The sequence below is a fragment of the Muscardinus avellanarius genome (assembly GCF_963383645.1).
Source record: "Muscardinus avellanarius genome assembly, chromosome: 21".
Classification (NCBI taxonomy): Eukaryota; Metazoa; Chordata; class Mammalia; order Rodentia; family Gliridae; genus Muscardinus; species Muscardinus avellanarius.
Genome location: NC_137807.1, coordinates 11,942,009 through 11,958,022, shown reverse-complemented (window position 1 = coordinate 11,958,022; position 16,014 = coordinate 11,942,009). Strand labels below are relative to the sequence as shown.

The window sequence follows — 16,014 nt, the reverse complement described above, 5'->3', positions numbered from 1 at the left end:
GCCTCTGGAGTAGAGGGAGACAGGGCGTGTGTAGTCGCTGCAGACGCAGCACAGGTGCGGTGCCCGCTGAGAGGTCCTGTGCTCAGCCTGGGAGAAACCAGGTTGAAATTCTATAGGAAAGAAAGACAGGCAGGGACTCAGCTGGTAAATCGAGGTGGGATGGATTCTCAGAAACAGCTTGAGCCAGGTGTGAACTTGAATGTCCGGAGACTTGGGAGGCCGGGTGGGGCTGGGCTCAGCCCTTTCTGTTATGTAGGCAGGTGGGCGCCTTGGAATGTATCTGATGACCATGAGGTGGCCGGGTGGTGTGTTTCAGCTTTGGCAGTGTCTCTGGGGGCAGGAAAACGGTCTGGTTAGATGATTTGAAGGTTTGAGGCTGGCCAGGGGAGATAGGAGGGGAGGCGTAATCAGTAAGTGCCAAGCAGGGGCAGGGCTCTGGAGGCTTTGTGGGTGCTGGGGCGGGCTGGAGTGACCGGGGGCCTTGGGGTTCCAGTTCCTCTCCTCTCTACCTGCCCACTCGCAGATTACTGGGCTCCTATGCACTGGCAGGCCAGCCCGGGCTGTTGAGAGCACCATCCTGGCCATGGTGCCCCACCGGGTGCCATCCTGGCCTGGCCACTTCCCAGCCTCCTGTAGCGCAGGCATTCACGGGAAGATGTGGCGTCCATCCAGTGGGCTCGCGCACCCACAGGTGACTGACTCATGGTTAACTGGCAGCTGGGAGGGCTGGGATGAGTAACCTCTATGGAATGTGGCCTGCGGCTGCTGTTACTACCCCGGTCATTTAAACGACAACTCCCTCTGGGAATCTGCAGTGCTCCCGCAGTCCTGGAAGACGGCCTGGGCAGTCTGGGAGAGGGTGTGTTTCTGAAGCATGCTGTCTCCCGCCCCAGAGGAGCCGCTGCTGCTGGCTGAACTCAAGCCCGGGCGCCCCCACCAATTTGACTGGAAGTCCAGCTGCGAGACCTGGAGCGTGGCCTTCTCCCCGGACGGCTCCTGGTTCGCCTGGTCTCAAGGACACTGCATCGTCAAGCTGATCCCCTGGCCCCTGGAGGAACAGTTGTAAGTATTCTTTGTATCCAGAGGAACCAGGGAGTGGTCTGACCGCCGGGCGCTCCCCCAAGCTCTCCCTGTTCCTTAGGGCCTCCCTGCCCAAGAGGGCGCAGAGGGATGAGGGCTGAAAGCTCAGGGGTTGATAAGGGAATTTGCAGAAAGCTTTATTGCGATATGTTACGCCATACAGTTTACCAGCTTAAACTGTACAATACAGTGGTTTTTCAGAGTTGTATAGCCATAACTATAATTGAAAAAACTTCTTTGGTGGTTCTGGGATTGAATGAACCCAGAGGCATTCTACCTCTGAGCTACACCCCTCGCCCTGTTTTATTTTAATTTTGAAACAGGGTCTTGCTAAATTGCTGCTGGTCCCACTAAGTTGCCGAAGCTGGCTTTGAACCTGCCATACGCCTCTTTCAGCCTCCCAAGTGCCCAGCCTTTGAACACCTTTTCATGGGCTTATTGGCTCTTCATAGACTTCTTTAGAGAATGCCTATTCAGATCTTTTCGCCCATTTTGAAATTGGAACCGTTTCTTTTCGCTGTTGACCTAGTTTCGCTCCTGGTGCTGAGGTTTTCTTTCCTTGGGGTAGGCAAGCCCAGCGTCCGGCCTCTGCGGCCAGGCCGAGGCCCCGCACCTGCGCTGCTCCTCTCTCCCGGGGCCGCACTGTGTGTTTATTCAGCCAGCGTTTCTTTGCTTAGTGCTGAGTTAGAAGCCAAGGACCCTGGAGTATGTCAGACAGCCTCTATTCTCCTGGGGGTCTTTGTTTTTCTTTTCCAGGGGTGGGTGGTACTGAGGATTGAACCCTTGGGGGTTCTACCACTGAGCTATACTCCCAGCCCTTTATTTTTTTTGTGTGTGTGTGGGGTACTAGGGATTGGACCCAGGGGTGTTCTACCTCTGAGCTGCACCCTTCCCCTGATTTTTAATTGGTTCATGTAATCATACAGCCCCCAGCCCTTTTTATTTTTGAAGCCATTTTTTTCTTTTTTTAGTGGTACTGGGGGTGGAACCCAGAGGCTTTCTACCTCCGGGCTATACTCCCAGACCTATTTTATATTTTATTTGGAAACAGGGTCTCACTAAGCTGCTGAGAGCCTCACTAAGTAGCTGAGGCTGGCTTCGAACCTGTGCGATCCTCCTGTCTCAGCCTCCCAAGTACTGGGATTACAAGTGTGCGCCACCACGCCCGGCAGAAGCCAATTCTTTCGAGGTCCTGGAGGTCTTGCTGAATTGCTGAGGCTGTCTTCGAACCTGCAATCCTCCTGTTTTAGCCACCCAAGTACTGAGATTAGAGGCCTGTGCCACTACTCCTGGCTCCCTTTTTTATTTTGAAACAGGATCCCACTAAGTCACCCTGTGCTGGCCTCTACCTGTGATCCTTCTGTCTCAGCCACCCATGTATTGGGATTACAGGCCTGGCTCATTTGTTTTATATAGCCTTTTCTTACAGTAGCATGTTAGGTTTATGCTTTTTTTAAGTTCAGTCTGAAACCGTGTTGCCTCGCGAGGAGCTAATGCTGGCCAGAGTCTGCTGAAATGGGCACACAAGCTGAATTCTACGACGCACACTTGTCTTCAGGCCCGTCTTCTGGCACACAACTCCTAAACGCCTTGGAGTCTCCAGAGTGATGAGCGCCTTTTTAAATGAGTTTGACAGGCCAGCTGTCCCCAGGTAGCTCCGGGATGGGGCTGTCACCTGGAAGACCAGGGCAGGACCAGAGGGTGGGGCTTTTCTCCCCAGCTTCCCTTCCCGCCCAGGGGAGCGGGGCTGAAAGGTGATGGCTGGTGGCCAGTGTGGTAATCCGTCCTGCCTTATGTCATGAAGCTTCTATAAAAACCCTTTAACAAGGACAAAGTTCAGAGAGCTGCCAGCCACACCTGGAGCCTCCGGAGAGGATGCCAGGCTCTGCCCTCCTCCCCATCTCTTCCTCTGGTGTTCATTGGAGTCCTCCGTCAAGTCTTTTATAATAATTAGCAACTGTGAACACAGTGATTCGCGAAGGTCTGTGAGCCAGGAGAAGGGCGTAGGAAGGAGCCTCTGTTGGTAGCCAGTGGGTCAGAAGGCCGGGGAAACAGCTGGGCTTGCAGTTGGCACTGGAAGTCAGGGGCCGGCCTTGGGGACTGCACCCTCAGCGTGGGATCTGACACTGCAGGTGCTCAGCGTCAGAGGCGCCCAGCTGGTGCCTGCTGGGGATGCCCTCATGTTTGATCCCAGGAGTCCTCTGTGTTGAGAACATAGGAGAGACTCACTCTGGCTTTTCCCTGTGCCTCAGAGGAGTGAATCTGTACAGTTGTTAGAAGAGGGCTGTTTGGCTGATGCATCGAAGACCTTAAAAATCCTCTTCTGGCCATTAGGAATCTCGGAGTGGAGTCAATGTTTACACATGCAGGTTTTCAGCATGAAAGCCACTGTACAGTAGTGAAAAAAATCAGAGTTAGCTTAAAATGTGTGATGAGAGACTGGCCAAGGAAACGGGCATTTCCAAGTGATATTTTTGCAGCCGTCAAAGATTATTGTGTGTTTGTAATCCTGACTTTCAGTTCCTTCCGCAGTCATTTTAATGGTAATGTCAAGGTTGTTCATTGTTTTTTGATCTCCTTTTCTGAATTCAAGGGACTCGTTTGTATCTATCTTGAGTCTGATAACAATTTGTTGTCTAGAAAAGTTATTTTTAAAAAGACCAAAAAGCCGGATGTGGTGGGGCACTGTTATCCTCGTACTTGGGAAGCTAAAACAGGAGGATTGCAGGTTTCAGGCCGGCCTCAACAACTTAGTGAGACCTTGTTTTAAAATTTAGAAAAAGTACAGTTAAAAAGGGAAGAGGCTGGGGTTGTCGCTCAGTGGTAGAATGTTCCTGGTTTCAATCCCAAAATTAAGGAAAAAAAAAAAAAAAGGAAGGCTGAGCATGGTGGTACATGCTTGTAATCCCAGTACTTGGGAGGCCGAGATGGGAGGATCATGAGGCCAGCCTCAGCAACTTAGTGAGGCCATCTGCAACTCAGCGAGACCCTGTTTCAAAATAAAAGAATGGAGCCGGGTGTGGTGGCGCACGATTGTAATTGCAGCATTTGAGAGGCTGAGACTGGAGGATCGGGGTTCCCGGACAGCCTCAGCTACTTAGTGAGGCCCTGTGCAACTCAGTGAGACCCTGTTTCTAAAAATAAAGAATAAAAAATAGGGCTAGGGTGTAGCTCAGAGGTAAAATGCCCCTGGGTTCCATCCTCAGTCACACACACACACGCACACACACACACACACAGAGCAAGGAAAGAAAAAGATGCAGGCCATTAAACTGTATAAACTATATAAACTGTGTATGTAGTATTACCCCAAATTTATGTTTTAGGAACATGAATATACATAAAACATAAAAATTTGCATTGAAATTTTACTGTGGTTAGAATGGTATTTAGATTACGGATAATTTTTAACGTTTTATTTCCAGATTTTTCCATGTGTTTCTATTTTCCATAATTTGAAAAATTGTTATTTTTAAAAGTCTTTGACAGGGGGACTCTGGGATATTTATATTTTTGTTAGGATTATTAAACGTTCTTTCTTTTAGCCCTGGAGGTTGAACCCAGGGCCCTTCTACCATGAGTCTACACCCCAGCCCTTTTTTATTTTTTTACTTATTTATTTGTTTTGTGGTGGTGAGAATTGAACCCAGGGTCTTGTGCTCACAAGTCAAACACTATACCACTGAGCTACATCCCCAACCCCTTATATATTTATTTATAAATTATTTTGATGGTACTGGGGATTGACCCCAGGGGCATTCTACCTCTGAGCTACACCCCAGCCTGATTGTACTTTTTATATTGAAACAGGTCTCACTAAATTTCCAAGGTTAGCCTCGAATCTACAATCCTCTTCTTTCAGCCTCCCAAGTACTGAGATTATACACTTGCCCAGCATCCCTTATTTTTTATTTTGAAAATAAAACTCTTAAGTTGCTGAGGGCCTTGCTAAATTGCTGAGGCCAGCCTCAAACTTATGATTCTCCTGTCTCAGCCTCCCATGTACAAGGATTACAGGCATGTGCTGCCATCCCCAGTTTATTATACATTCTTTAAAAATTAGGAGCCAGGCGTGCTGGCGCACGCTTGTAATTCCCGCACTTAGGAGGCTGAGACAGGAGGATCGCGCAGGTTCGCAGCCAGCCTCACTGGCTTAAGAGACCCTGTTTCCAAATAAAATATTAAATAGGTCTGGGAGTGTAGCCTGAGGTAGAAGGCCCCTGGGTTCTATCCCCAGTACCACAAAAAAAAAAAAAAAAAAAAAAAAAATTTAGGAAGTGCTTTAGATATTGAGAAAATAATTGATATTGACCAAATAATTGTACTGCCCTCAGAAATAAAGGTTTTAGAAACTTTAATTTCAAGTGATGCTGATTATGCCAGTGAATCTCCCTTGGCACCAGCAGCCCCTCCCCACGTTGCCCACCTCCTTCCCATGGAGGTCATGTCTCCATCCACCAGCACACAGCAACCTAGAATATCTGTTGAGCACTGGACCCAGGGCACCTAAGGCTTGGCTTCTCAATCCAGTTCTACCCCTGATTTTATTATCTCAAGAAAAGAATTCCCCCCGATAGCAGGGATTGTAGTACAGTCCTGGGCCACTTGACCGCTCGGGCAGCGCGGGACTACACGTGTGACGGTGGCCCCTGGAGGGTTCCGTTGCCTCGTGACGCCATCGTGCGCTCTCTGATGCTGGCATAGGACCAAATCACCCAGTGACGCAGTTCTCAGAAGCACCCTGTCAAGCGGAGCATGGTGGCACACACCCGCGATCCCAGTGCTTGGGAAGCTGAGACGGAGGATCACAGGTTAAAGGCCAGCCTCAGTAGCCTAGCGAGGCCCTCAGTGAGCAACGCAGCGAGACTGTTTCAAAATAAAAAAATAAAACAGGGCTGGAGGCGTAGCTCAGAGATAAAATGCCCTGGCTTCAATCCCGGTACCACAAAAAAAAGAAGGAAGAGGAAGTGTGGTCAGGGTCACCCAGGAAGGCGTGACTTACTTGCCCTGATACTGTGCACCATGGCAGTGAGCTGTGTTCAGGCCAAGCCCAGGCCGCCGCTTGCCCGTACTTTGGTGGCAGGACCCAGGGCTGAGCCTCTCTTTCCTGGACCTCTCGCCACAGGCAGGACTTGAAGGAGAGGGCTGGGCTCGGAGCTCGGGCGTGCCCCTCGGCGGTCTGGTCTGTCTGCTGACCAGCCTGCTTACTGGTTTCTGTCCCGGCTGGCCCTCAGGGAAGCCATGAGTAGTGAAGGCGGGAATCCACTGGTACCAAACAGACTGTTGGCAGGACAGGGGCTTGTTTCCTGCTCCACCAGGGTTTCTGAGAGAGCTGGAGGTAAAGGTGAGGCAGGAGACAGCAGCTGGGCCTTCGGCTCTCATTCCGTGGGTCCTGGTTCCAAGCTCCAGCCTGAGTACGCTTTCTCTTGGGAAAAACAGCGCATGTCTCTTCTACGCTCCGACCCCAAGAGACCTTAGTGAGCAAGCGCGTGGCTCCTGGGCACGTCTGCGATCTGGTTAGCCCGCAAGGCAGGTCACCCCATTGCAGGGCCGGCAAGGCCTCTGCTACTCGAATCCCAAAGGGGAAGAGAAAGCAGACCGGAATTCGCTGAAAGCCAACAGTTTTGGTTGTAGGACTTTGAAGTCTTTTGGTTACAGGATGATGGGTTGGTCAACTTGCTAACAATTTTGGATTCATTAAGAAATCTCTGCTTTCCCAGCATCCCTAAAGGGTTTGAAGCCAAAAGCCGAAGCAGCAAAAATGGCACGAAAGGACGGGGTAGCCCCAAGGAGAAGACGCTGGACTGTGGGCAGATCGTGTGGGGCTTGGCCTTCAGCCCCTGGCCTTCCCCACCCAGCAGGAAGCTCTGGGCACGCCACCACCCCCAGGTGCCCAGCATCTCCTGCCTGATCCTCGCCACGGGGCTTAATGACGGACAGATCAAGATCTGGGAGGTGCAGACAGGTAGGTGGCCCTGGGAGGCGTGTGGTGGCCTGTCTGACCAGGTTTGCTGGTTGGCAGCCTGGGGGCGCCCCCTCCCCTGACCGACGCCTCTGCTCCCTCCCAGGGCTCCTGCTTCTGAATCTTTCTGGCCACCAAGATGTTGTGAGAGATCTCAGCTTCACGCCCAGCGGCAGTTTGATTTTGGTCTCTGCATCGAGGGACAAGACTCTCCGCATCTGGGACCTGAACAGACATGGTAGGTAGGGAGGTGGCTGGACTTGGCTACTCCAGGGGCACCAGCCTCCTGGAGGTTTTTATCTACAGGCTGTTTCCCAGCCTTTGATCTGTGATCACTTCCTGAGGAACCTTTTTAAACATTCTCTTTCTAATCACCCTCCCCGCCCCAACGAAACACGGAACCAAAGAGATTCCAGTGCTGTGAGTCAGCTTCGGCCTCTTACATCATCCTGCACACGCCGCCATTCCCGGGAGCGGCGGGCACCGCTTCACAAAAGTGGACTCATACTCTTCAGACTTTTTCTGCATCTTGCCTTTTTCATTAAGCAGGAGCTCGGAGAAAATCCATGTCTCCGATTCCATCTGATTTTCGGGCTGGATCTACTCCCACTGATTCACCCACCGCATGGCTGGGCATTAGGGTTTTCTCAGAAAGCCAACGCCTGTAGACATGATGGGATCACCCGGCTTACGCGCCAGCAACACGGGGCCGACATTGAAACCCAGGTCGTGTGAGCCCGGAGCGGGAGCCTTCCTCACCCCACACCGCTGCTCACTGCCGAGGGCTTCCGAGTGGCCACGCAGAAACCATGGCAGAGCTCGAGGGGGGGGGAACGCACTGAGAATCAAGAAGGTGCTTCAGAGCGCTTGGGCGTTTGGGGACCTAAGGAGGCCCTGCCGTCCAAGGGTTAGGTCTGTGCACACTCTGCCCTGCTGATGGCGTAGATTTAGGTGAAGCCACCAACAATGAGTTTCACTGGCCATTAGAATATCATGTTAGGCCGGGCGTGGTGGCGCACACTTGTCATCCCAGCATTCGGGAGGCTGAGACCGGAGGATCGTGGTTTGCGGACAGCCTCAGCTACTTAGGCCCTTTGCAACTCAGTGAAAACCGGTTTCAAAATAAAGAACAATAAAAAAATAGAGCAGGGGATGTAGCTCAGAGGTCAAATGCCCCCGAGTTGCATTCCCAGACCAGCAAAAAAAAAAAAAAAAAATCATGTTAATAGATTATAGGTGTGTGTGTGTGTGTGTGTGTGTGTGTGTGTGTGTGTGTGTGTGTGTGTGGTACTGGGGATGGAACCCAGGGGCAAATCTACCTCTGAGCAACACCGTCAGCCCTATTTTTTTATTCTTTTTTTTTTTTTTTTTTTTTGTGATACTGGGGATAGAACCCAGGGACCTTCTACCTCCGGGCTACACTCCCAGACCTATTTTATATATTTTTTATTTGGAAACAGGGTCTCTTAAGCCAGCTAAGGCTGGCTTCGAACCAGCGCGATCCTCCTGTTTCAGCCTCCCAAGCGCGGGGATTACAAGTGTATGCCACCACGCCCAGCTCCTATTTTATTTTTTTTTTCTTTATTTTGAAACAGGGTCTCACTGAGTTGCAAAGGGCCTCACTAAGTAGCTGAGGCTGGCTTTGAACCTGCACAATCCTCCTGTCTCAGCCTCCCAAATGCTGGGATTACAAGCGTGCGCCACCACACCCGGCTTGGAATTTTTTTTTTTTTTTTTTTTTTTTTTTTTTTTGCGGTACTGAAGATGGAACCCAGGGGCATTCTAACTCCGAGCTGCACCCCTAGCCCTATTTTTTAGTCTTTATTTTTGAGACGGGGTCTCACAGAGTTGCAAAGGGCCTCACGAAGTAGCTGAGGCTGGCCACGAACTGCGATCCTCCTGTCTCAGTCGCCCGAATGCTGGGACTACCAGCGCACGCTGCCACGAACAGCTAGATTACAGGCATTTTATTGTTCTTCTTTTCTGTGTACACGTTGAAATGACAAGCCTGTCCTAGCTCTTCCTCGGCACTAGCGTAGTTCTTTTGAACTAGCCCGTCACTGCTGGGTCCGGGTCCCCCTGCTCCGTGCTCTGAGCGCGCCTCCCTGTTCGCTCTCTCCTCTGGCAGGTAAGCAGATCCAGGTGCTGTCGGGCCACCTGCAGTGGGTGTACTGCTGCTCCATCTCCCCCGACTGCAGCATGCTGTGCTCAGCGGCCGGGGAGAAGTCGGTAAGCCTCCGCCCCGGGGCCAGTCTCTGACACGTGGAAGTCTGGGGTAGCAGGAGTGCGTGTAAAAGCCAGAGCCGTCCGGCCGCCGGCCCCGCTGCCCGCGTGCTGTTGGGCCGTGGCCCCTGCACGGCTCCTCCTCAGTTGGCACGTGGCCATAAACTAAGAAATAGGCGACTCCATGTCCTGGGGCCATTTTTGTAAAATGGAGAAAGGCTGCTTTGTACATTTTTCTGGCCCTTTGGACTCTTTAGATTTTAACAGCTGCAGTCCACATCTGGGTCCAAATTTCCTTTGATAATGTACGAATTTAGGATTTCCAGTTCAGATCATGACATGAGCAGTTACTTATTGCTGAGCTTGGTCCTGAAATCCTATTACAGTATTAGAACCCCAGGAACGAGCTGTTTGACTCAGCTGCTGCTGGTTAGATTTTCATGGCTGTGAGTGATGGGGAGTTAGGCCAGAGTTCGCCAGATGGTGCTTCTGAGGGATGACTATTTACTTACGGTACTGGGATCAATCCAGGTATTCAACCTCTGAGCCTCACCTCCAGCCCTATTTATTATTATTATTTATTTATTTATTATTATTAATTAATTAATTTATTTATTGTTTGCGGTACTGGGGATGGAACCCGGGCATTCTACCTCTGAGCTACATCCCCAGCCTTATTTTTTATTCTTTATATTGAAACAGGGTCTCACTGAGTTGCAGAGGGCCTAAGTAGCTGAGGCTGCCTGCAATCAGGATCCTCCCGTCTCAGCCTCCCAAATGCTGGGATTATAAGCATGCGCCACCATGCCTGGCCCCAACCCTGTTTTTTATACTTTCTTTATTTTTTTGGTACTGGGGATTGAACCCAGAGACATTCTACCTCTGAGCTACACCCCCAGCCCTACTTTTTATTCTGTATTTTGAAACAGGGCCTTACTGAGTTGTGGAGGGCCTAAGTTGCTGAGACTGGCCTTGAGCCTTTGATCCTCTTGTCTCAGTCTCCCAAGTACTGGGATTGCAGGCCTGTGCCACCTCGCACGGCTGCGGTTGACCATTTGAGGTGTGGAGCCCTGTGAAAGTGAGCTCTTTCCTGGAGGACAAGGAGACCTTTAATGATTCTCGGACTGAGTTGCAGGCTGAGCTATTCGGCTGGAGTCCTGGGGTCGGTTCCCGTGATCCTAGACAGCAATGTGTGGGTTGTAAAGTGTCTCCTTAGGGTGCTACTGCTTTGTGGGGTAGCCAAGGTCACTTCTGAGCCCTTGGGTTTCAGTAGGACAAGATAGTACTTGGCTTAGTCCTTCCTCAACGCACGCTCCCTGCTAGCCCCTGAGGACCACTCCAGCCGGCCGCCTTCCTCAGGTCGGCCTGGCCTGTTCTCTTTGTGGTATGGGGAGTGAGCCCAGGGGCATTCCACCTCCGAGCTAAACCCCAGCCCTATTTTTCATTTTTATTTTCAACAGGGTCTCACTAGGTCGAGGAGTCTGTCTTCTGAGGCTGTCCTTGAACCTGTGACCCTGTTTCAGCCTCCCAAGTACTGGAATTCCAAGCCAGTGCCACTGTTGCCGTCTTACTTGCTCTTATTAAACAAAATTCTGGGTTGGGTGCGGTGGTGCACCCTCTGGGGAGGCTTAGGCTGGTAAGTTCAAGGCCAGCCTCAGCAACTCGGTGAAACCCTGTCCCCAGATAAAAGCGGAGGATATTTCTTAGCGGGAGAGGCTGGATTTCATTCCAGGAAGGAAGGAACGCCTTCCACCTTGTCCACTGAATGACTGGAGGACTCAGACCCGTCACTCTTAGGTTCTGGGAGAGCTGTAGAGGAGAGAAGGGGCCTCACCTGGCTGTGGGGCCTCAGGCTGTGCGCCCAGGCCCATCCCCGCCCTCACCCATCCCGCCCTCACCGGCGCCTCCCCTGCCCACAGGTCTTCCTGTGGAGCATGCGCTCCTACACGCTAATCCGGAAGCTGGAGGGCCACCAAAGCAGCGTCGTCTCTTGTGACTTCTCCCCGGACTCGGCTCTGCTCGTCACCGCCTCCTATGACACCAGCGTGATCATGTGGGACCCCTACACTGGCGAGAGGCTGCGCACGCTGCAGTAAGGACCGGTCCCCGCCAGCCGCCCCGTGCCTGGAGTCGGGCGGGAGGGCGTCCCGGGTGGAAAGGCATCTCTGGCGGCCGAAATTACACCAGTGTCAAGCCTCCTGGCTGCACTCACTGGGATTCACATAAGGAGACCGACCTCAAAGTGACTATTTCTGTTTACTAATAACTGCTAACCACTGCAGAATGGCCCTCCAGGTGAGCCGCCATTTCCAGTGTGCATTTTCACGTCCTCGCAGAGTGGCTCTACTCTCTCCCTTTGCCTGTTGATTTATGAAGCAGATAGTAGGTAGTCCTATAATTATCATGTAACTCGGCCTAAAAAAAGACTCCGTTTGTCCTGTGGCGTTCAAGTGGGGCTGGCCTACTTTGGAAGAAAACCGGCACAAGGCGGTGCTCCGGCCCAGCCAGCCCCTCCAGACACCGGCCTCCGCCCCGCCCGTGCCTCCAGGGTTTCCGTAAGGGGCCCGGGCCACAGCAGCCCGGCCTCCTGGGTGCAGGCAGACCCCCGGGCCTAGCCTCCTGTTCTTCCTGCCACAGCCACACCCAGATGGAGCCCGCCATGGACGACAGCGACGTCCACATGAGCTCACTGAGATCCGTGTGCTTCTCTCCCGAAGGCTTGTACCTCGCCACTGTGGCAGATGACAGGTACGCAGAGGACTCCCGGGCCGCGGGTGGCTCCCGGCCCTCCGCGCCTGGCTGGGCGGGCTAAGGCGCGTCCCTTCTCTTGGCAGGCTGCTCAGGATCTGGGCCCTGGGGCTGAACGCGCCCGTGGCCTTCGCGCCCATGACCAACGGGCTTTGCTGCACGTTCTTCCCGCGCGGTGGAGTTATTGCCACAGGGTGAGTTTCTGCTCCCGCAGACGCTCGCAGGTTCTGCTGACTATACGTGTAGTTGAGGCATTCTACCTCCAAGCCACACCCCAGCCCTCCTTATTCTTTATTTTGAAACAGTGTCTGAGTTGCAGAGGTCCTCACAAGTTGCTGAGGCCAGCTGCAAACCTGTGATCCTCCTGTCTCAGCCTCCCAATACTGGGATTACACCTGGCTACTGTGTAGGGGTTTTTTTGTGTGTGGTACTGAGGGTGGAACCCAGGGGCTGTTCTACCTCCGGGCTATACTCCCAGACCTGTTTTCTATTTTATTTGGAAACAGGGTCTCACCAAGTTGCTGAGAGCCTCACCAAGTAACTGAGGCTGGCTTTGAACCTGTGCCATCCTCCTGTCTTAGCTTCCCAAGCGCAGAGATTACAAGCGTGCGCCACCACGCCCGGCTACTGTGTGGGTTTTTAAGAGAAAAACAATCTAGAATTTTCTTGCTTCTGACAAACCACAAATAAAATTCAAGATGACCTAAAGTCAATATCTCATTTGCTGCCAATATATCATTTACTATTCAACCTAAGTATAATTAAGGATCTATAGTTCATGCCACACACTGGGCCAGATCTACAAAGAAACACAAATTAAGATGATATCAGCTGTATGTGGGGACCTCTCTATGGCCGAGAGCCCCTTCTAGGCTCAGTGGGCAGCACCCTTCCCTCTGTTGCTTTTTGGACTAATACGCTGACAGATGACGCATGGTGTCGAAGGCTGTCTTCAGGGTTTTCAAGGTCTTGCTGTATTGACCAAGCTGACCTCAGACTCCTGGGCTCAGGTGCTCTCCCGCCTCAGCCCTGAGTAGCTGGGACACAGGTGCGGGCCGCACCTGCCTCTGAGCCCTCCTGCCATTTCAGGTCGAATGAGAAGCATTACTCCATTGCTCTGACGACACGCCTCCCAGGGCCTGCCTTAACACATTGTCTTGTTTCAGGACCCGAGATGGCCACGTCCAGTTCTGGACCGCTCCTCGCGTCCTCTCCTCACTGAAGCACTTATGCCGGGAAGCCCTTCGAAGTTTCCTGACGACTTACCAAGTCCTAGCACTGCCAATCCCCAAGAAGATGAAAGAGTTCCTCACGTATAGGACTTTTTAAGCAACTCTGCTCATCTTGTTCTCTTGGTAGCAGGATAAATCTTTCCAGCAAAGGAACAGCTGGAATAGGCCCAACATCTGGTCTTGGATCGAGATGGAATTCTTCGGGATTGTGAATGGAATGTAGCCAGCCGGATCCCAGGGGCCTGGCGTGGACCCTTTCCCCGTGGCGCGTGCAAGCATCTTACAGCAGGCTCCCCCCTCCCGGGACGCCTTACCTCCCGTCTTCAGTCCACTAGTGACCGATGTCCAACTCCTAGTCGTTTTGATTCCAAGTGCAGTTATCCATGTGTTTGGGTAGTAAGAGTAGCGTCCAGCTCCTCACCCTCGTGGCGGCGAAGCTTGCGTCCTCGGCTGGGAAGCGGCTTCACGCCGCGCGGGCCGGTCTCCCCTCCAGTGTGGTGTGGGCAGCGTGGTCCAGTCTCCTGCGGTCAGGGCTGCTCCATGGCGGCTCCTGACCAGCGGGACTGAGTTCTCGTGTATCCGTTGTGTGAGGCGTTTACCTGCGTTACAGCCGAGTCGGGCTGGGCTCCTGGGTGAGACACTTCTCGGCTTTTTCCTTTAGACAGTGGTGTGCATGTGCAGAGGACAGGTGTGTGCGTCGGCCCATACGAGGATGACCGCTAAGCTGCATGACTGGTCAGATGGCTGCGTTGTCAGTTGGCCGTTTATTAGCATCATATTTATTTGTATTTTCTCAAAAGATGTTAAGGTACAACTGTGTTTTCTCCATGGTATCTAGAAGCCGTGGGCAGATAGAGTCCTGTGAAGCTGTCTTGGGTCTGTGGAGGCGCTGTGGCCTCCCTCAGCTCACGCCGGCTCGCTGCTTGACCGCGTCAGGCTCACGGCCACTTTCAACCTCACGAAACAAAAACAGCTCCTTAGAGTACTGTTCCCCTTCGGTGGCATGTACCTACCCAATCAACACCTCATTCAGACAGAATCTGCCTTAGGAAATTTAATATATTTTAAATTATTTTAAAGGAAATGCAACATCTTGGGTTTGTTAATACTGTGGAGGCAGTGTAACGGACAGCTTGCTGAGACTAGAGGAATCTCCTCTACCACCTTTGTTGCTTGAAGAAAAATGTTTCAAAATGAGGGTTTCATTGAAGGACAAAAAAAAGGTTTTGGCTCCGTCTTTTTTTTTCCATTAAGAAAGAAAAAACAATCATTTTTAAAGCAAGTAGCAGAGTGGGAATTTTACAGTTATTTCGGTGACATGCAGCGTGGTTGGCAGGCCCGGGGTGGTCTGCAAGCCCCACTCGGCCAGCAGGTTAAGACTTGACCCGGGCCCTTGCAGGGCAAGTTCCTCACGGTGAAGGACATCACCTCCCTTTCAGTGGAACGGATGCTCCTCACCAGAGGTTAATCAGCATTAAATGAGCTCTGGAAGAATCACACCTCTATAAAGAACAGCCTCCAAAAAAGTTTTATTTGGTGGTAGTAAAGACAGGCTTTAACATACGTGCAGGACAAATGGGCATCAGTGACTGGCCGGGCAGAGAGCAGACACGCTCTTTACCTTTGTTCTTACGCTTTTTATGTGTGCGTGGTACTGGGGATTGAACCCTTGGGGAACTCTACCTCCACCCTTTTTATTTTTTGTTTTGAAACGGTCTCGCTAGGTTGCTGAGAGTCTTGATAAGTTGCTGAGGTTACTTTGACCCTGCAACCCTCCTGTCTCAGCCTCCCAAATACTTGGGATACGGGCGTACACCTCCTTGCCTGGCTTTTTTTTTTTCTTTTATTGGTGTATTGTGATTATAGATCATAGTAAGACTGCTTTGTTTTTACTGTGAAGAGTTTTAGAAATGCGGCAAAACTGCTGTGAAGTAGACTGCTACGTTTGCACAAAAGTTCTAATCCTTTTAGCAGCTCTAGGTATAAGGGTCATGCATAATCACTCATGGCCTCCCTGTAATTAAACCTTTTACCAGATTCAGTGGCGCACACCTGCAATCCCAAGTATTCTGGAAGCCTACAAGAGAGAACTGCAAGTTCAAGCCAGCCTGGGCCACTGAGTGAGACCCCACCTCAGCGGGCTGGCAGCAGGCTCTGCGGTAGGGCGTCCCCGACCTCACTGCCCAGTGCTGCAGGGAGTGTTTCTTACTGTCCACAGAACTTCATACCTACCAGTAAGTACTTCAAGAGAACAAATAAGACTAGCTTTTAACGAGTTCACTCTTGTTTCATAAGAATGTAACAGTTTTGCCTGGCATGGTGGCTCATGCTTACAATCCCAGTACTCAGGAGGCTGAGACAGGAGGGTCGCAGGTTGGCAGAAAGCCTTAAGCAAGTAGTGAGACTCATCAACTTAGCAAACCCTGTTTCAGGATGAAAATACAAAGCCCCTGGATTCAACTATCAACAGCAGCACCACTACTACCAAACAAATATAAAAAACAATAGTTTAAGTTGCAAAGCAACTCAGACCAATTTAGGCACAGAAGTGATTCACATAAGTCAAAGAGAAGAATCTTGAGCTGGGCGTGGTGGCACACGTTTGTAATACCAGCGCCCGAGAGGCTGAGACAGGAGAATTGCACGGGTTCGAAGCCAGCCTCAGCTACTTAGTGAGGCTCTCGCAACTTGGTGAGACCCTGTTTCCAAATAAGGTATAAAAATAGGTCTGGGAGTGTAGCCCGGAGGTAGAAAGCCTCTGGGTTCCAC

General features: G+C 51.5%; 1 protein-coding gene across 1 annotated transcript; it reads left to right on the top strand.

The window, feature by feature from the left end:
* Positions 1-874: 874 nt before the first annotated feature.
* On the top strand, positions 875-13,342 carry WSB2 (WD repeat and SOCS box containing 2; the record flags this gene model as incomplete). Its single annotated transcript, XM_080717993.1, has 8 exons — positions 875-1,062; positions 6,801-7,045; positions 7,149-7,280; positions 9,171-9,271; positions 11,185-11,357; positions 11,903-12,013; positions 12,100-12,207; positions 13,180-13,342. The coding sequence occupies 8 exons, from the start codon at positions 875-877 to the stop codon at positions 13,340-13,342; spliced, it is 1,221 nt and encodes a 406-aa protein (XP_080574119.1).
* Between the last annotated feature and the right edge of the window lie 2,672 nt (positions 13,343-16,014).